The sequence below is a fragment of the Lathamus discolor genome, chromosome 1 (genome assembly GCF_037157495.1).
Source record: "Lathamus discolor isolate bLatDis1 chromosome 1, bLatDis1.hap1, whole genome shotgun sequence".
NCBI lineage: Eukaryota > Metazoa > Chordata > Aves > Psittaciformes > Psittacidae > Lathamus > Lathamus discolor.
The window spans coordinates 61,235,246-61,257,162 of NC_088884.1; the positions used below are offsets into that span (position 1 = coordinate 61,235,246).

Here is a 21,917-nt window from a genome sequence, read left to right on the forward strand (position 1 = left end):
TCTGCCCTTTTGCTTGAGACATCTGCACTTGATTTCCGTGCTTTCCAGTGCTGAAGTACTTGCCGTTTCCTACCAGGAATTTGCAGTGTATTGTTAACTAAAAAGTAAAACCCCAAACCAAACTAACAAAACCAAAGCAAAACAACACAAGACCCAGCTAAAAAGGAAAACAAACGAAAACACAACCACTGAACAGTGGGATATCTGTTGGTATCTAACCATCAAAAGAAAATGTCAAATACTCTCAGTTTACACTTTGGCACAATATTACTTTTCAAGAAGCATTTTCCTTGAACTGTTGTTTTACATATTACGTACTATAAGGTCTGTGCTGATAAACGGAGGAAAAGCAAAACCAAAACCCAACCCAACTTTGTTTCTATACCAAACAGATTGTAAATAAAGCATTTACATTCATGTTACATGACCTTATTTCCTAACTTCTGCTTATTCTTTTGTACTGTGCTAGCAGCTCCATAGATGCTTTGGGCTGCTATACCATTATTGGGGCAATATTGTGGAAAATATGACCAAATAGGATCTGCACAGAGAACTTCAGCAATCTTCTAGAGAGCTTAAGTTTGGACTCAAGGGGACTTATACAACACAAACCTGCTCTTTCTCCAGCATATCTGCTTTTCTTAGTATCTTCATTGCATAAATATGACCTGTATCCTTCTTCTGAACGAGGCGCACCTATAAGGAGAAATACAACCCAATTAATCTTTTATACATCAGAACCTAGACCCCGGCATGGAATCTACTGGAAGGCTCAAAGTTGCTGGGCATGGAAAAGTTCTTTTGTTAACCATTTAAAAACACATGGAAAAAAGAAATATTTCTACACCACATATACTACTGATGAACAGACAGTTTGAAGTAGCTATTGTTTTAGGAAAATTTAACACGCACCACAAATTCCAGGCAGCTGTGAGATTGTGCATACTAAAATTCAGGAGCAGATACAAATGGGATGTGGCACAGGGCAGGAAGAATGTTTACCAAGAGGAGCTGTGCAACAGCAAATCCATCAATACAGGGGGCCACATGAGCAACATCAGTTTGGGAAGTTGTGGGAAACCTCCCAGGGCCTTCCCAGGGGCCTTGAGAAATGCAAGTAATTCATTACTTATCACACTCGTGCAATTATTCAAATAGCTGTTCTTCCGCAATAAAACTCCCCAAGTGGAACTTTTTATTCTGTAATTAAAATGTTTCATTTTAATGTTCAATATAATTATATCACATTCAAGCAAGAATGCCACAAACCTCCCCAAATGCTCCTCTTCCTATAACTTTCAAAGACTCAAAGTCATCCAAGCCAAGTCTGGTCCTCTTCAGTCGCAGAAACTCTGTTTCTTTGCGAGCGTGTTGTGACCTGCGCAGTTTTTTCTAAGGGGACACACAGATAGAAGTCTGTAAGTCATTTAACAGTAGAAAATCCAGATACAGACTTCCCCTTCCTGTGAAATATTTCTCTGTAATCCTAATGGAAGAGAGAAATGCAAAAAGGAGAAGCATTTTTGAATCTACTCTGCTCTCGTGAAACCTCACCTGGATTATTGTGTGCAGTTCTGGTGTCCTCAGCATAAAAAGGACATGGAACTGTTGGAACAAGTCCAGAGGAGGGCCACGAGGATGATCAGGGGACTGGAGCACCTCCCGTATGAAGACAGGCTGAGAAAGTTGGGGCTGTTCAGCCTGGAGAAGAGAAGGCTGCGTGGAGACCTCATAGCAGCCTTCCAATATCTGAAGGGGGCCTATAAGGATGCTGGGGATGGACTATTCATTAGGGACTGTAGTGATAGGACAAGGGGTAACGGGTTAAAACTTAAACAGGGGAAGTTCAGACTGGATATAAGGAAGAAGTTCTTTACTGTAAGGGTGGTGAGGCACTGGAATGGGTTGCCCAGGGAAGTTGTAAATGCTCCATCCCTGGCGGTATGCAAGGCCATGTTGGACAGAGCCTTGGGTGGGATGGTTTAGTGTGAGGTGTGCCTGCCCATGTCAGGGGGGTTGGAACTAGATGATCTTAAGGTCCTTTCCAACCCAAACCATTCTACAATTCTATGATTCTAATTTCTCTGAGTATGACTCACAAGCAGGGTCTTCAATACAGAGGCCCAGGTTCACCTTTCTTGGGAGGTCATTTTATTATTTTTAATACTTAGATGTAAATAAATGGCAATTAAAAATAATGAAGAAAAAAAATAATCATACTGGTTCAAACAAAGTGTATCAGTCCAAAGACCAAATTCGCTACCTGAGACAAGGACTCTTGGTTTTGGGCATCTGAAAGATTAATAAAAGCTGAAACTTGCCCCCCACCGAAAAGAAGGGGTGCAAAAAAAGGCAGGTAGTAAGAAGCCTGACAGGCAGTAGAGATCCAACTTACACCATCTGTAGCAAAATCCATTTGGTTTATGGCAGGCAAACACTTGTATTTGAAAGAAAATGCTGTCCAATCCTGCCATACATTTTGGTCCATAAAAATGTCCATGACATTCAGCCTGAGAGGAGACAAACACCGACCAATGCTCCCAAAGATGCAGGGAGAATCTCAGACCGTTAATGAGATCCATCGATCAGGCACGTACCTGCCACATTTTGTACTAGGGTGACAGCGTCATTTGAAACCACAAGATGGCAATACACACTCACGCTCGTCTTTCCCTCTTTGCAGCAGTTAGGGCAGCCACACCTCAGAAATAACCGAGGCACTGTCCCTAACTTACTTCCCTGACAGCCCTCAAAGGTAGTACAGACACCCATGGTTTGATGGACCTCAGAAAAGCCACTGACTGACCAAAGTTCTGAGAGATGCCAACCGAACACAGATCCCTCCTTATCTGTATCTAAATGGAGCAAAGGTTTACGCAGCTTACTGTTTAAATGAAGAAAAAATAGTTCAGCATTTTGCATTCTATCCACTTCTAAGCGCATCTCACAGTTTTTTCTTCCCAGATAGAATGGCAAACAAGTTTAATTTTTGAAAAGCATGCTACATACTTCATGCCTCATAAGGACTAAGGGTGGCATAAAAAGTTGTAGCTATTACAAGTATCATCCAAGTATATTCACAGCTTCCCTAACAAACATTTATAGGGGCAACATTCATTTACAGAATAAAACATACTGGCATGCTAGCTAATGTTTCCGCCAGCTTCTCAAATGTCAATCTGAAGTAGGGAAACAAAAGCAAAGCTGCCTCTTCAAAGGTTACTTAAGTAGTATTTACCTCCTCATCTGCGAGGCCTTCCTCTTCCATAGCCACTTCTAGCTTCTTCTGCCTGAGAAGGGGAAAAACAGAGATTGCTTTTTTAAATATTAATGAAAAACAAATGGAACACTACAGCAAGACAACTCCTTTCCTTCACATATTCCAGATACCAAAGAATTTGCCTCAAATGGAAATTTGAAGACTTATTGGCCTCTCCTCCCATTTATTCATTTGTGATCAAAGCTGTTAAAAATGCATAAGTATATTCCAGCAAGTACTTAGGTATTTGCACAATTAGGCATTAAAGGTCCAAACATACAACCACTCTAGCTGGTTTTATCAATTTGGATAACCAATCAGAATAAACACATCTTTTTTCCCCACCATTTCTATCTTGGCTCTACCTCCAACACTTCAGCCAGCTCCAGCTTTCACCCCTACCCCCTTGCCCCAGCCTTGCTGACCTCTCTCTGGTCACACACCTGGTCCTGCTCCCCTTACTCTTGTGCCAACTAAATCTACCCCCTCAGATTCGTCATCTCCTAGTGTTCTGCCCAGGTCAGGGCTCACTGGTCCTGGGGCTCATCCAGCTGCTGCCATGCCAGGCTGGGAGGATCTGAGTGGCAAGTGAAGCCTGAGGGTTACCCTACAGATGTCAGGGGGTCAGCATGTGGCGATACACAATCATAGAATGGTTTGGGTTAGAAGGGACATTAAAGATCATCTAGTTCCAATCACCTGCCATGGGCAGGGACACCTTCCACTAAATCAGGTTGCTCAAAGCCCCATTCAACCTGGCCTTGAACATGCCAGGGATGGGGTAGCCACAGCTTCTCTGAGCAACCTGTTCCAGTGTCTCACTACCTTCACATGTCTACTGGATCCCTCTTTTTCTACCCATGGCACACTTCTTTATGACTGTCTGGGTGCAGGTTTCAGAAAGTTCAATACCCACTAGCAGCAGCAAAGAGTTTGAAGGCTCGCTGCCAGGCTACTGGTGTCTTTCTGCACTTTGGGAAGTACAGCAGGATCCCCTAAATTAAAGGCCCTCAGCAGACACTCTATTCTCCTAACTAGAAGCAACTCAATTACATGGGATAATGACTAAATATGATGAAGAGAGAAACCCTGCTGCTCAGCTGAAAACTCCTCAATTAAAAACATATTACCAGGGGAATGATAATTTCACATGCTGATGACAATTTGAAATACAACATTCATTATCATCAAATACTGGTGTGTTGACACTTAATTCAAGTAGCACTTCACCACATCAGAGGCAGAATTGGGCACAGATGAGAAAAATTAAAGTGGAGATGACCAACACATACTCCCACAGAGTACCAGTTAGCACCACCCAAGAATAATTTAGAGGTGGGAACTGCATTATCCCCAGAATTCTTCCTGCCTACCCAAGAGCCTCTCAAACCCTCTATCACCAACCCTATGTTCTTTACTGCCCCTTATTTCCATTCCAGGCCACCCCCAGCTCCCTGCCTCCTTTCTTTACCCTATCATTCCTGTCAGTCCTTTTCCCCACCTCCTGTAATACTTCCTTCTGCAGGGTTTGAGAGTCTTGGCACGAGCCCCATGCTGCAGAGCATGAATAGACACCACAAACCCAAGTTACCACCCATCAGCAGCTCTGCAGCATCTGCCTCTGTAGAGTTTTAAGAATTGGAGATCACCAACCTCACATGCTGAGGCAGAAAACTTGCATGTGCTGCAAAATAAGACTCTGCACAGAGCAGTTTCCACAAAATAGTAATAACCTGATGAGGAGGTAGATTGTATGAACTGTCTAAAAGTGGAGGTCCTCTGTCACTCATTGACTGTTACAGTAGCAGGTGATGTTCACAGGTCTACTAGCACAGCCAGCAGCTGCGACGTAGCCTGTGCCCTTCAGGGATAAGCTCCTTGCTACCAAGTAGGAAAAAAACCCCAAAACTTACAAGAATGGGGAATCAAAGTGCCCTTAAAGAAACAAAGCAAAAAGCCAACCAAGAAAAGATGAAAGCAGTACCTGGTTTCTCTCTCTTCGTGCTGTATAATTAGGTTGCTGTAGAAGTTCTCCAGTGTAAGTTTGGCCACCGTCACCCTCTCCCGGGTGTGGTTACTCATGGGAAAAGATGTTGTAGTCCCTGCAGTCATCGCCATGGTAACATGTACTGAAACAGATCATGTCACATCATTACTCACTTGGAAAAAATAATACAAAAATTATATATACACATATATATTTATGTCTCTTTCCCATTCTCCATCGCCAAATTCTTAGACACTACAGAATTCACAGGAAAGGCACTGTTCTTTAGATAGAAGAAACTCCATTAAAAAAACCCTCCTGTGTTATAAAATTATCCCAAGATAGCAGGAGGGCCTATTACCCACTCTCTAAAAAAAACCCAAACCAGCACATTGGCAAAACAAAGGGTGAATCATAGCAAAGAATTATGCAGGCTATGGGCCTTGTTTGTGAATGAGGAAAATGTACCTCCAGCAGACTTGAGCCCACTCTGGGCAAGAGAAGTGGTGGCAGAGTGGGAAGGAAAAGGAGTAAGCCAGAGGAGGACCAGGCACCTACCACAGCTGGATACATCACAACTCTATGACAATTTCAGACTCCAGAAATTCTAGGTGCTACAAAAGGAAAGGATAAAATGAAAAGCAAATGGAGAAAATCCCTAATCCCACCCAGAAAAGAACCTATTTCAAGGATAGAAGAAAGTCATCAACTATCTTTGAATCTTGAAGACGCTCAACAAAATTACATGGGGAAAGCTGGGGAGGGCTTCTAGAAATCATTGCATGAAAATGAATTAATGGAGCTGCCGTATTTTAAATGGGAAACTGCTGCTGCTGGGGTTTGGTTTTCTTTTTGGCTATTTTTTTTAAAGCAACAACCAACCACCAAGAATAGAAAACCCTTCCTTACTGCAAGGCCATTAGGCAACCAGTCTTTCCGTTTAATTTCCAGCCACCTCTGTGCCATGCTGCCAATGAAACAAGCATTTTCTGAAGTAGCTGTTCATTTACAGAGCTGCCTGCGTTTGGATTCACAAATTTAGGGAGAAATCATCTTATGCAGCTGTAAATATGTTGCCTATATAACTGACGTACTTGAAGGTCAGCGCATGTGGTCACCGAGCACTTAAAAACTGGAAGAGGACAGAAGAAGGGCTGTTCTCTTCAATAGTTTACATCTCAAACCCAAAGAACTTGGACATACTAGAACAATGATTTTCATGCTGGAAAAAAGACACCTTTGGGCAGTCCTGAGTCCCTTGCAGCTGGTCCAGGGAAGCCAGGGGAGACATAAAAAGAAGCACAATTTGTCCTGAGACTCATGCCCTACCTTGAAGTGGGTTGAGGCACTTTAAAAGAGCCTCAAAAAGGAGAGCCACGAATAGCAGTGCCTCAGTCCCATGCTCATCTGATCAGGTTGTTTGGGGTTGGTTTTGGAAAATTCCACAGAAGTACATACACTTCCTTTTGACTATTTACGTAATCCCTTTCCATTTCACCAGGGGATTTTAAGGAAGACAAACCCTAAATTAGGCTTACGATCTTCAAGCAGATCTTAATACCTTTTAAGGTGAACTGATTAAAAGTTTATATGGACTTGTATGTCCACATCAGGATGGGGAAATTACTTAATTCTGCCTGGATTTTTTGTTGTGGATTTGACTGCTTCCCTCTGTGAGGACGGGATTTTCTCTCATGGATTTTTAATTTCATTGGTGCAACAATAAGATATTTGTTGCCAGAAATGCAGCTGCCGTGTCACAAATAAAGGAGTTTTATAGTATTATGTAGATACTATTTTAGCTGTGTATTTTGGAGTGCGCGAGATGTTGGAGTTCCAAGAATAAAAATTTAGCTGTCTATACACATATAAAGAGGTTTTAATAGCGCTACAGCTGCTTCAGGATGATGTCAATATTTCTATTTTTTAATCAATTTTATCCCCTTCAATTTTCTACTAAAGAAAGATGAGAGCTGTCAAGTCTTAGTAGTCTTTACGAAAAATTAAGGGGTTCTACTCTTTACACACGTACTGCAGATTGGACACCTCTCCAAAAGCTGGAGAACTTCTCACTGCTCTCCCTGCTGAGTCTGTTGTACAATATTATACTCTCTTTCTCCATTGACAGGTGGGAAAAAGAAATATAAACCAGGTATCTGAGTGGAAAAACCTACAGCATATCGACACACCCAAGTCAAACAGAGCAACTGCTGACCACACACTGGCATCTGTGATTAAGTTATTGCAAGAAATTACCTAATAGAGTAAAACCCCATCTTACGGTCATTTCGGAATGTCAGGATAGAGCAGCATTAACCCAGGCTTGAAATGGATTAACCTTTACTTAAGGTATAATGATGACACTTCTAGCACTGGCAAGCAACAGGGTATTTATCCTTTGCACATCTTGTATTCCTGGTAGGATAAAATAACCCTGCAATTCTATTTCCTGTTAATTTGTTTTCCCGATGCTCCTATACTCACAAATGCAGACATTACTAAATAGCAAATCTAAGTTACTTGATTTTATTAAGCCTGTAAAAAGGAGATAACAATTCTGGCACTAGCACACCATCCTATAAATAGCAGGGCTGACCCTCACTGTAGTTCTACAGTAGGAAAACACAGACAAGAAGCCAATCCATAAACTAGCAAATTCAGAGAAAGCTGTTTACCAGAGAAGAAACTTCTATTGAATTCACTGTCATACCACAGCACAAACCCACCATTATCCCCCTCCACTAAAGTAGGAGGGATACATTACCAGAAGCACTTGCTTCCAGCACAGAATCATAGAATGGTTTGGGTTGCAAGGGACCTTAAAGCACCCCATATATATCCTGTGCACACTCCACCAGCCCTGCCTTCAGACCACGTTGTACCACACACAGCACAACAATTTTTCAGGCAGATTTTACTTTAACGTTTGCTCAGTTTGCAATTGGTGTCCCCAGTTACAAAAAAAAAAAAAACCAACAAAAAAAAAACAAACCCACAACAAAACAATGACCTTTGTAAACAACAAAAAAATAAACCCCTTTATAAACCGAAGAGTGCCCTAAGCTCTCCAGGTTCCCCAAATTAAGTAGGAAAGCACACAAACCTGGCAGGAGACACAAGATACCCTGCAAAATCCTACGTCAACTCACAGCACAGAAAAACTCTTCATCCTTTTTCCTCTGACCTCTCTGCTTCCACTAACAAACCCCAAAACAAAGCACAAATCCACATTGCAAACAAAATATTCAGTTGGGAATAACAAAGTAAAGTCCTTAAGCATGGCCTTTATAAACAAATGATGCTGGAGGGGATGAGGGCAGGAAGGAAGAAGCTTCAAAATGGGGCCTTTTATTGACAGCACACTGCTACTGACCTCATCACATTAACAGGAATGTTCTGAAAAGGTGCCACCCATAGTTCTTGGAAATGCCCTCAAAAATCTACTAATTCACCCAAATTCATTCCATTTGCATAAAAGAACCATTCTACTCCTGCTGCATCACCAGCCTTGCATTAGGCTCTCTGGACCATGAATAAGGTCATATTACACCAGCCAACCACATTTGGCCAAAACTCCTCTGGCAGATGACGACCAAAGGCGTTTCTTTCTAAAGGGCCTGTTACTTTGGAGAAAAAAAGAACATTGGCTGTGTGAGAGAGAGAGAGAGAGAGATCAAACCCAACTAATGGACAGGAGACACTGAGCAGTGCACAGCCGCAGGACAGTATCTCAGAGATGCCAGAAGCAGAGGCCGTATGCGCTGCTTGGCCCAGAAACAGAGGCTGTGCCTCCTGGACGGATGGCTAACTTCACAGCGGGAGGGCGCCCTTCTCCTTATGCCTGCTCGGCTCAGCAGCAAGCACCTAGGGCAAGCAGATGAGGAGTTACAGATGTGCAGGAGCCGGGGAAAATCTTGTCCCCAGAGGCAGGTGGAACAGCAGCAGAGTGGGAAGCAGCTGAAGGATGTTCCCAAACGATGAGGGAGAGCATGGGACACACACAGAAAGCCGACAGTAGGCCCAATGCTAACACACTGGAGTTTTCGAGAGTCTTCTGTAAGGAAGACTCTCCTGACTTACTACAGAATAGAGTATTTCAGTTGGAAGGGACCTCTCCCTTCTGGTAGAACAATGCTGCCTGGTCAAAGCATACATGGATTTTTTGATTCCCAGATCTTGCCTGATTCGGAATCAGAGAAAGGCCAAGCAGTGGCCTCCAGTTTACTACAACTTCAGTTTGCGCTCCCAGCATCTCAAAGTTAAACTGTCAATTGACTTTCCCAAAACTTTCCACTACTGAAAACCCCTCACTAAAACCCAAAATCACCCCCAAAGCAGGTAAATTCATAATTTCAGATCCTTCTAGCATATTATTCCAACCTTTCACGTTTACATTTTTAATGATTTCTCACTTCAGTGAGAATATAAATAAGTGCAAGTATGCTACAAGTAGCGAAAACTGAAACTGTCTTTCCAGCTATCTTCCTTATTAGAGGGTTGCACATTTCTCAGGATACTATAGTAATCTATTTAATCAATTCTTGCTTTCTCTCACAAAGATTGCCTGCAAAAATAACAACTCTGCGCCAGTTAGACAGTGGTGGGTATTGCAACTGGGCTTCACTTCCACAACAACAGGTCTGAAGGAACCAGTCTCTTTAAAGGCAAGTCTCCTGCACAACTGTGTTATATCATATAGCTTGTTCTTGCTATCAAATAAAGCTGATCTATACTATTAAATTAATCTGGAGTTAAGTCACACAGTGGAAATATTCTTATTTTTGAAAGTATGTATATAGCATAATTATACAGCAGCCCTAACAAATTTACTCTGGACTCATTACTTAGTGCATATTTAAGTTATGGAGCAACCAATACAATTCTCTTGGAGAGAAAAGCATTGTTTTTTACTGCATGATAGAATGACATAATCATGCTGCTGGGTCTCTGACTCAGATTTAAAATGTAAAGCTATAAACACCAACAGGACAGGGAACACCAATCCTTCCTCCCAAAACAGCTACATCACAGAAAGGTTGATAATAATTTTGGCACCCAAGCACACCCCTAGAGCCCAGCAATTAGGAAAGCAGCAAAAAGGGTAAAACTGCAAAGTTTATAAAGATTCAGTTTACATTCCAAGGGAATTGGCTCTTGAATGAAAGCCTCTGGGTAAGGCAGATACTGAAACATACTTCAAAGTTGAAACTGCCTTTCAAAGTTCCCATTTTCTCCGCATGACACATTTTGGCATTCAACTTACTCCCGAAACGAAGTATACAAATGGTATTTTTCAAGCATTAGAAGGTAAAAAAGAAAGGAGAGGGTTTTGGTTCCAGACTAGTTCCAAAGTAAACAAATACAGCTCAATAAAGCAAGTACCTTCAGAAACGCCAGTTATCACCACTGTGCGCTGTGCTGGAGCTCTTCTGGATGAGAAGCTAGAGTGGACTTAGTAACGCTGCTTGGCTCCTTACACACAAGGCAACAAAGTAACTCACTAAACAGGCACTAAAAACCACGCTGGCAACGATTGTATCTGAAAAATGAAGTCCTGCCTAGGAAAACAGCATGGACACAGCAAAGATTCAAATAAGAGTGCCAGCCCTGCTCTCTCCAAATTGTTCAGATTCTCACACAGAGAGACAGGAGATCTATATATATGAGGGGGGAAAAAAAATCAACCCACTGCACACAAATAACAGCATGATTCACACCAAAAGGCAGTGGGCAGGGACAGATAGATGAAATAAGCAACCAAAGGCTCAGCCGGATGAGGTGGTGTGACATACCAGCAAGAGTAAGGGGAGGAGCAGCAGCTGGAGCAGCAGCCACGCAGGCACCCCAAGCAACTTCTGAAACATGCAACTGTATGTGGTATGAGCTGACATACAAACAGAAAGCAAAGATAAAAATGTTGTACAACAGCTGATAGTTCCACTGATGAAACAGAAGGAGAAAGTGGTCATAATGTGGTATCAGCTGGAGGGAAAATTACTTTCTGCACTACAGTTTCTGCTAGCGCAAGTTTGGCAATTGCGCTGTGCATATTTTCACTGTCCAATTGTTTATACCAAACCTTCTCCTGGAGAGGTTCCCTGCCTTCTTTTTCTATAACCCACTTTAAATGCACTTCCAAAGTTTTTGAGAAAGCTCCAGAGATAAACAAAGCACTACAGGATCCCAAAGCCTCCGAACAGCAGGCAAGCAACAAAACCCCACTACTCCAAGCTATGTCAATTATGGGCCAGTATTTTTCAACCCTTGGAGCTTGATCTTAATACTTGTGTTACTACTAAACATAGCTGTCCATGTCCAGAACAGAACCTTGCCCAAAGTTCACTTATGTACATAAAATTTTCAGCTCAATAGGTTTTTACCTAATAGTCCTATTCTGGCATCTGGATGATGCTAGTTGTGCTGCTGCTGTTACTGAAGTTCCTAGTTATCAGATCAGCATGCTTGCCAAGCACTGCTCTGGGGTACGCTTCAAAAAGAAAAATAAATATTATGATCCTACATAATTCATGTTTTCAGTAGTATCACCATTCACAAGCCCCTATTTTATTTGTTACCTGAAGGAAGCAATATTTTATGCCAAATAAAACAAATCAGATGATTACTTTGCATGCAGGTTTTTCTTCTTTTCAATGTTAATTGCTAAGACCAAATCTTTCTGAGATCCTCCACTTTTTACAGCAGTCTGAGAAGGGAACATGAAGTAACAAGACTGCAACAAAAATCGCACTGACACTTCAGCTTTCATTTACCTCATTTATATACTTCATTTCCTTTAGCTTGTTACTCATTCCCCAATGCGTGTTATGTTCTAGTAAGTTTTGCTACTTTAAAGTTACAGCATGAATTATATTTGTTCTATTTAAAGCAGCACTAAACCTGAGTAAAATTAGCTCTGTTGGAACAGGCTTTGCTATTTAAAAGCAAAAGATGTTCAAATGTTTTAGCCATTTTAAGTCATTCTTGCTTTCCCCACAGAGCATCTGGGTGAGTTGCCTGTTACAGTCACAGCTAAAAGCAGAGAGCACTGCATGACTCGCCCAGCCCCAGCTCGTAATCCAAAAGTGGTGGACACTCCCAGTGTCCGACCCCCATGACCGTGAGAAAACCCTGAGGAAACATTCAGACCCACAGGACTTGGGATCGAGATGCTACATGGGTCCTGCTGCCTCAGCGGCTGCTGCACTTCTAGCACTGATGACACCAGGGAAACCTGGGGGACAGTGAGGCCCAGAGAACAACTTGGGGTGTCAGTGGCTGGCTCCAAGATGCCATCTAGACTCCGCAAGAGCTTTTCACGCAATGCACCCAAGTAAAAGATGTTTTCAAAATGAAGGAAGTTACTTTCCTACCTTGGGGTAGACTCCTAAATCTATAAAAACCCTAAAATGCCAGAGGGGCAGTGGGTAAAAATCCCCTCTGAAACCACCAATGTCCCTTCCCCCAGCAAAAGCCACAGTTGCATGCACACTGTAACTTGGCACTAGCCAGTACTGTTTCTGAAAGAACCTGTCCCACTTTGCATCCAGCCATCTGTTTGTTTCTCTCCTGCTGCCGCTTGATGCTTTGTGCCAGCACAAGAAGCTGTGTAACCCAGATTGAGGAACCACACCAAGCCGAAACGACTTCTTCTAAAACAGTTTTAGTGTAGCTGGTTTTACTTGCATTGACTGAAAAGGGCCACACTTCCCTAGGAGCCTGCTCATTCCTTCCCATGGAGTTTGTCCAGAAGAGAGAGGCAGACGACACAGCCTCACCTTCTAATTTGGCTCACAGAAATGAACCTCACAAATCATTCCAACACACCCACAGTAATGATAAGGAAATATTTCCTAATATGGAATAAACCCTGAATATTGGATTTGTGCTGCACTCCAGGATTTCCTGCTATTCAACGAAGCTGAGCAGCAGAAGCCTCCCATGAACAGTGGCCCTGATTCAGTTCTCTGCTGCTTTCAATGAGCGGAGTGCACAGTGCCAAACACAAATTCATTTCCCTGACAGGAAAAGATAAAAGATGTACGTATGTACAAAATTATATATGTATATGGGTGTATATATATAAACTACATATACCTACACCTAGATAAAATATATGCACTATTTTCTTTCATTTAGAGTTAATCTTTTGTCTACATCAAGTTACAAAAAAACTTTTGATCCAAACATCATAACCTTTGCTTTCACTAACAATGGGAGACTGGTCACCTAAAGTTTAGAAACACAAATCCACTAAAAAGGTCACTTCCATCTCAGCTCCACTTGCCTCAACCTTTGGCAATACAATTACATTCTTTATGCTCTACTATCAATAGCTCTGTCCCAAAGTTAACGGTACATTTTGAGACATCCTGTACTTAGAACACTCACTCAGCATTGAATTACTTGCAATGACACACCAAAATCTTCATGAGCTCAGTCCTTTCTAATAACTTACATTATTTTCCTTATGGAGGGCTTTTAAAGACAATCTAACCATTTGGGTTTTAACAGTACCCACTCAAACTGCTTTACTGTGCATGCATGTGTAGCTGCAAGATAGGACTCCCCCCACCCCATTAGCCTCATTTAAAGAGAGAAGAGAAAACAGACTGTGTACTTCTGCTCCACCAGCAAGGACACAGGGCTAAAGCTAGGAACAGGAAGGGAATATAGGTGCTGGTGTATCCACATGTTGCTGTTTCCATAGTGCTCCAGATGGGAGGTCACCTCAGGACAACATCCTGAATGACTAAATGAAATACAAAACACAATAAGGGAACTAGACTTGCAGTGCCATGTGGCCATCCCTCTCTTCCAGGGTGTCCCACATTATCTGAATTGATGCATTTTAATTTCTTGGAAACCAGAGAAATCAGGAGCTTGCTGAAAAGCTAACAATGGCATTTTTATAGCTTGCTTTAGCTCACTTGTATCTTTCCTTTCTCCTGGCTCTCCCCAAGCTTCACAGTGCTGCAAATCTTAGTCCTCTTAGAAGTGTCTAAAGACAGGAAGCTCTTCTATCTACTGAAGTAATTGCATTCCTGTGCACTTAAGAATTTTCTCAGCTTTCAGCAGCTACTTGCATCCAGGCATATTCAAGAAAGCCTTGTTCCAAGACCTGCTAAAGTAACTGGCAAAAAAAAAAAAAAAAAAAGGCCCATGCTAAATATTTTGCTGCAGTGTTTTGGATCATGAAATAATTATGAACAGAGCAAGATCAATGACCAAAAAATATGCTTCCTCTCCAGCTATTGGTTTTTTGGATAAAATTATACCGAAGTCTAATAAAAGATATGGCCCACTCCAAAACATGTACAGCCATCCAAAAGTAAAATTCAGCCACAGTGCATTTCTCTACATTTGGCTCTTCCATGGTCAAGAGGCACAACTTAGGACAGAAGTAAAGAATACAAGAAGGAGCTTCTAGCCTGGAACCTGCATGAAGTTTCCCTGAAATCATAATACATTTTCAGCTTTGATCAAAGAAGCTCTGCTCTTTAATTTAAAGCATGCTGTAAAGCCTTTCTATTTTCTAAGGAGCCTGGGGGAGCAGGAGCAGAGGAAGAATTCAGGCTTGGGAACTAGAAAGTACCTTTGCATTGGAAAATGCTGGAGGAGAAGAGAACACTGTTTTTTTTTTATTTTTACTGATGAATGCTCAAAACCCTGACTCTTACTAGGCTCTTTTTAGGTCACATCAAACAAATTAAGTATAGTAATTACACATGATAAGTCTGTGCCAACAAAGAAGCTGACCGCTAAGTGAGATGCAGAACATCAATGACTGGCTATAGCCTATGCAATGCCTCTAATCAGGGTTAATGAGCACAACAGATCCCTCTGGCCTTAAAAATCTGCAAATGCAGGTAGTACACCTTGTTATTATATGCAGTTCTGGAGAACAGATGCTTGCTCATTCAAATCCCACTACGACAGTTCATTGCTTTAACTATGATTTTTGGAGAAGACAACAGCTGTTGGCACATAAAGCAGACTACCTTGATGAGACCCAGGATACACAAAAATGAAAAGATGTGTGCAGTCACTTGACACAAGAGAGGATACATGGTGCCACCTTCCTACTGCCTGAAGTTGGGAAGTAGATTTGGAATGGTGGGGATGAAGCTGTGCCACAGTTTTACCACCAAACCATCAGGAGCTCTGGCCATCAGTATCAAAGGTGGAGAAAGAAATATTATTTCATGAAGAAACCCTAATGGCAACATCCGAACACTAGAGTGATAACAAGGACAACTGAAAAGAGAAAGTAGTATATTCTGCCTTATTAGCAGACTGTTTTAGGGGAGAACAGTCAATAGAACTGTGGTTTTGCATTTCAGCATTTATACCTCTTTGAGAATATATATATCACTATCAGCCTATAGATCACTTTCAGAACAAAAATACACTGCAAGTGAGTAGCCAGGACTTATCCTTCTGAGATTTAGGTATGGAGAAAACCAGCTCTTCCAGTGGCAGACTTACAGAGCTTTGCCTTCATGAAATCTTCCTGCAGCCTACTGCCTATTGTCCCAACTGCTAATTTCCTCTAAGGCTGAAGAGTGACCAGAGGAGTGTTTTGTTATGGCTGTGCTATGATACTACATGATCACATATCCACCCTTCTAGGAAGGTAAGAGAAAGGCAAAAAAAAAAAGAAAAAGGAAATAAAAGATTTGCACCGAAGTGAACAATAATAGGGTCAGTGATGAGCAGTAGTTCCCTGTTGAAGGTCATTCTCCCATCTTGGCCTGAGAAAAATCACTCAGAATGGGTGGTGTTTTCCTTTAAATTAATCTCAGAGATTTCATTCTGTTATCAGTTTTCCTACTTAAAGCATAAGAGAGGCAAAAGCAGGGTGTGGGGAAAAGCTCCAGCTATACCCAGCTGCAAGAGGAAGTGAGAGGGAAAAGCAACACAGGATACCTGCTGAAGTTTCTATAAGATACTAAGGCTGTATGTAGCTGCCATGAGCCAGTTAAACATGCAAGAATGAGCGAGTTTCCAGATTTTTAAAAAATAAAAATCTTAAAGAACCCAGTTTCATAAGCTTTCAAAATTAAATCAATTATGGCAAGAATGAGAGAAGACGATGACAATTTCTCTAGGAGCAAACCTTTCCCACCAAGAAAGCCTTCAGAATAGAACAGTCTTGCAGCATGTCCTGAGGGCTAAGTATGCACTCGACTGAGAAAAGAAGCAAGAGTCATCAGTAAGAAGGACTCTTCATTGAACACAGGTCATCTACAAAGGTATGGGCTTTACAGGAAGGAAGGAAGAAGGAAAAGCAACACTTGTGTTCCCACAGAACAGCTCTCACCATTCCTTTCCAAGGTGTTAGTCTCTATTGCCTTGTGAAGTGACAAAGTGCCATTGTGCTTCCATTTCTTTATCTGTCAAGTGGAGATTAGACAAGTGAAGTTACTTGCAGGAAATTTGAGCAGAAATAGCAGTTTAGTGCAAGCAGTGTGTAAGGATAGAGACTGCTGGAGTGGCGAATAAAGAAGTCTTTCAGGCAGTGATCTGAATTGCTTGACAAGTTGGATACAACCAGCTATTTCCCATAAATAGTAATAAGAGTAAACAAATAAGAGAAAAAACCAAATAAGTCGTAGGAAGAATGAGATCATTTCCACTTTTGGGATAATATTTAACATTAACATTTCCTTATGGGGATGGGCCCCATGCACAAGGCCCTTACACAGAAAGGAGAGACACTGCTGCCAAGTTCAAGGAGTGTCAGTGAAGGTCTATGAATTGCCTTTTAGAGAGAGACATCCCTCTTTCCCACTTTGCTGATCCCTCCAGTCCTGGGCATGCACTCTTCCAGTTTCCTCAATAATGAAGCCACAGCCAAGTTAGACGAACTCAGCAGCCTGACAAAACTAAGTTACCAATCACCCCACACTCCAATAAGGAGACTAATCTTCCATAAAATCAGAAAGTTGGGTTTGTCCCACCCTGCAACTACACAACTGCTAAATTCAGTGAAAGAGAAGTAATGAAATATGGATAGGCACAGAGGACAAGGGGCAAAACAGCACTGCCCCTTTTGCAGGCACCCAGGTTTGGACTTCAGCCAAGTAGGGTTCAGATACACTTGGGCAATGGGAAAACCGGACTGTTACATCAGACTGGATACAACACAAACCCTAGAATCTAATGGTAACAACTGTTAAATGCCAGCTCTCACCAATGAGTCACATTCTTCTTGCACCACTTTTTGCTGGCTCCATTTGGAAATGGCCTGATGTTGAGGACAGCTTTGCAAAGCTTTCAAAAGACAGGCTATAACTACTTTCTCACATCCCCTTTACTTTAGGCTGCAACAATACAGAACACAATTCATTTGATTTTGATGAAAAAGGTTATGGTGAGGCTAATTGTGACGAGCAGCTGAACATCTATCCCCTAGATAGTGCACCATGTGCTGCACTCTTCATGAATAACCCAAGCTATATTTACAAAGACCAGGAAGGGTTTGTACTATGTGCTGCTTCTGCTCGCTTCAGAAGCCATACCAAATGCTTCTCTTGGAGCACTGCTTGGTTCCTGTATGTTGAATAAAGCCCAATACAGACAAGTAAGCTCAAACAACAATGCTGACATGGAGCAGAAGTCCACACTATGCAGTTAACACAGACATAATCTGTACTTGAATAGCTTTATGCTCATCCAAAGGATGCTAAGAGCAAAGACTTAGAGCAAAGCCTGGTACCTGACCTACAGTAACACATCAGGAATACCCACCTTAAGGTCCACTCTAATTTCTCAATCATTCCTTCATGCATCTCCTCTCATTCTACTCAATGACTCTACCAGAAGAGTTACCAGCAAAAGTATCCCTCACACAACATCTAATGTTGACTTGAGTTTATTTCTGCAAAATAAACCCACATTAAACTCCTGGCATTTGCAAGTGATTCAAATGTTTAAATAATGAATATTTTGAGTTTTCTTTTTCTAATTGCAGATGGTCTATGTACAGAGGAAGGATGCTTTTGTGGCTACAACACAGGAAACTGCACAAAGAAACAGATGAGCTGGATTCTATTTTATTTCCCATATGCAAAAACAAACCCTACAGAAAAAATGAAATAAAAAATGTACTTAGGGTGTGCCTCAGTTACCCTACGTGAAAACAAATATATTATTTCTGTTCCTAGTGGGTCATGAACTTAATGAGTTCATGCAAACAAAGAACCTGGGCCCTTAAGAGGAAAGAGGCTAAAGAAGTATTAAAAATTATTTATTAAGCCATTCTGAAAACTCATTATTTAACACAGCCCCAAAACATACAAAACGTGTGGCCCCTTCCTTGCTATTCCACTTCTCTGAGCTGCCTATTCAATCAGACTGGACAACAAATGAACCACTACAGCTGACTGCGGAAGAAGCATTAATCTGTACATAGTGGATTTGGAAGGGAGTTTTATGGGAAAAGGCAATAGAAAGGACAATTAAATATTAATATACAGCAAGTGGCCAAGTTTGGTGATACCATTTCCAGGTTGATCTACACTCAGCCTTGGCGAAATGTTGCTATTGTGAATCCAGCTGAATGTATTAATTTGTATGACTCCCCAGTCAATGTTTACACATTCTGTTGCTCATATGCAAATAATATTAATCAGCTGTCTTTTAAAGTACGGATAAATAGAGAATGTTTGGAATGTTTTATCAGTTTCCCTGTAAAGCCACACATAATATCAGGAATGTAGTTTGTCAAACTGGTATAACACAGGGTGAAAGAGAATACTTCTCAATTTCACTATTCACAAGGAAACAGCTGCTCTGCTATAATCTCACTTCTGATAATACAGGGAGCACTAAAAAAAAAAAAAAAGAGAAAGGAATCTCATAATGTAGTATTAGTACAGCATAAAAAAATATTTACATCTGTGATTCCTCAGACGATTAATTATTGTGTCAGTTGAGTCTTAAAATACACTTCAACTTGCACTCATTTGCAAAAAGAAAACCAAGTAAAATCTCTTATTTTAGAAGTACCCCACGGCAGTCAGAAAAGGTCTGTGCAAAAATTAGCACTTTTCATTCCACAGCTGATGCCCCAATTGATACTGAGCCCTACCTCCCTAGCCTAGATGCATAATAAAAATTTTATTACTCTCCCCAGATATAAGATGATAACACAGGGGTGGAAGCAAGATCTGGAGGCTAGTCTGCTTTGGGTTTTTTTTTCATCCCCTTGAGTAAAATCTTGCAAAATAAATCAGTAATAAAATAAATTATGCAAATTTCAGCAAATCCTGAAAGCACAGGGAAGCTGCTCTGCTGGTAGCCTCTGGGAGGGAAGGTGTGCCCTCCCCCTTCCCAGCATGCCCGAAACTGCAGAGGGCTCTTGGGGTTGTTACCAACCCTCAAGCTGCTTTCCTCTCCTTTCGGTTATTCCTCATGTTAATAACGCCAGAAAGTGTCTTCATCTTCCCATAAGATGGAGCTGCAAGCTTTATTCTGCTTCCCTATGTGACATACCTTCCCCAGAGCCTCCAAGCAAATTATGGTTTGCTCCTTTAAAATATCTTCCACCCAGATTGTGAGGTACTTTGCAAAACTGAAACACTAAACACATCACCTTGGTAAAGCAAGTCCACAATTGTATCACTGTTGACTACAAAGGGAAGTAAACCCAACCTCAATACTGGGAAGACCCTGAGGGCTTATGAGCAAGGGAAGAACTTGATCAGACAGCCCTGCTTCATAACAAGTATCTACAGCAGCCTGGGGAACAGACCCTTTCCAATGTCACTCAAATAGTAGTAGAAATACATTCAAGATAACATATAGGCTTACATAACACTCTCCATGTATAGATCTGAAAACACAAGGACAATTTCAATCTGATTTTAGAAACAGGGAAAGTGAGGCACAACAAAATGAATCAAAGCCACCAAATTAAAAGAATATATATATATATATGTGTGTGTATATATATATATATTGAAACTGCAGCACCACACCAGCATCTGAAGCACAAAGAGTAGTTTGCAGAAGCTGCCAGAAACCTGAAGGAAGACCTGAGACATGGAATCACTGCATTAGTCCTGACTCTTACCTCGAGTTTAGTATTACAGTCAGATCAGGTCAGCACTGAAGGAAAGGCAAGCTTTTCTCTGGCAAGCCTTCACAGAGATACGTGTTCAAAAAATAAAATGTGTGCACTTAAGGAACATGAAACGCTTTATGGAATCCTATTTTTAACACCAAATGGCACAATGCACTTTGGAAAAAACTAGAATTACAGCAGGAAACAGAAAAAAGTTCAGCTGACCTAAGCCCAGGGGGTTCCAGAGGTGCAACTGCAGAGGAGCTGTCTACTTACACCGCCTTTTACACGGGCTGCTATTGAGGAAGCGCATTCTTCATGCTCTTCTGGAGAAAACCAAACTGATTCAACTATGCTGTGAGCAAAACAAAAGGAGTCTGTGAATTCACACAAGTTTTCACATGTACCTGCAGAGACATTTTACTAAGGTGAAGCCAGTGGATTTTATTACTGTTGAAATTTCAACCACCATACGAAACTACTCAGAAGTCACACAGCAGTTATCAGACCATATACATGCACGCAAGGTTCCACAACTAGAAGTCCACCAGGACCTTGCCTGTACCCATCTTCTGAGAAACATGTCAACCTCTGTTCTACCAGGGGCAGTGGTGGAGTCCTAAAACAGTTGTCCTTGCATTAAGTACAAGAAAACATCTCCTAGTGACTTTTGACATCCACTGACCACCAAGCACAGTTAAGATATTAACTGGCTCAGATGTGCAATTTTTAAGCACCCAAAGGTAGATAGGTGAATCTTGCCTGGCAGCTGATACAATGTCAACAGTTTGCTTCTCCTGACCATTTCAAAAGCCTGTAACTGTTGGCCATGTCTATAATCAGTTTCTCAAATCACTTTTCAGAAACTCAGCCCCATCCAATAATAGTCCTACAGTAAATGGATTTGCTTGACAGTTAAAATGTGTTTCAAGGGCCAAATGAAACAAAAAAATATAGGTGGCAGCCCTCTCCCACCCCCATAGAGCACTGGACACTCCAGCAGAAGAAAACCAGGCAACTGACTATCATGGGGATAGATGCAGCTCCCACCAAACTCAAGACAATTTGAATACAACTGTGGTTTGAGCATCTTGTCGTTTTCACGTCCTTCAGCTCTGGGCACCTCACAGACAGAAAATATACTCTCCACATGAAGAAAAAAAAGATAAAGATCTGAAGCTCCCTATAAAGTGTTTGCTAAAAATACCTCTTTGGAGACATCCTTTGCCAAGTAACTGCCAAACCTTCAAAGGCTGAATTATAATGTTGAAATATTTGTAATACAAGTCTGTTGTGTTTCTTGTGAAGGATGGCTGGCAGTTGGAGACGGAATCTTTCAGCTCAAAGGCCTGGTCCAGGCAGTAACTGGAAACAGCTCTTTGGTGGCTTACGTGAAATGAGTCAGTGGATCTCAGTCCAGCTCTCAATAAACCAGGAACCACATCACGAAAGCATCTGTAAGAGTCACTTCCTTTGTTTGATACCACTGTAAAGGCCAAGGACTGAATAAGGTGGGGAAAATGAATTATCCTCCCTCAAAATTAACATGTTCCTTCAGAACACAAATTGCTTTTATCTAGCATCCTTGCTGAAAGTATCTCAGT

At 41.5% G+C, this 21,917-nt stretch overlaps 1 protein-coding gene across 10 annotated transcripts in view; it reads right to left on the reverse strand.

Moving 5' to 3' along the window:
• Positions 1–21,917, reverse strand: part of STK38L (serine/threonine kinase 38 like) — a 51,488-nt gene that overhangs the window by 17,261 nt on the left and 12,310 nt on the right. For 3 of the 10 annotated variants that reach the window (XR_010611439.1, XR_010611438.1, XM_065673682.1), the window contains exons 2-6: positions 20,590–20,668; positions 5,244–5,388; positions 3,239–3,290; positions 1,270–1,392; positions 613–696 (exon numbers count right to left, since the gene is read on the reverse strand). Coding sequence is in view for 8 of the 10 variants with exons in the window: in XM_065673682.1 (XP_065529754.1) it covers positions 613–696; positions 1,270–1,392; positions 3,239–3,290; positions 5,244–5,388; positions 20,590–20,626 (441 nt within the window). In the remaining 2 variants the exon portion in view is untranslated. Of the gene's footprint in view, positions 1–612; positions 697–1,269; positions 1,393–2,395; positions 2,671–3,238; positions 3,291–5,243; positions 5,389–10,628; positions 10,868–16,566; positions 16,612–20,538; positions 20,561–20,589; positions 20,669–21,917 lie in introns of those variants that run through there. The other 7 variants (XM_065673692.1, XM_065673713.1, XM_065673741.1 and 4 more) reach the window with 5 other exon arrangements.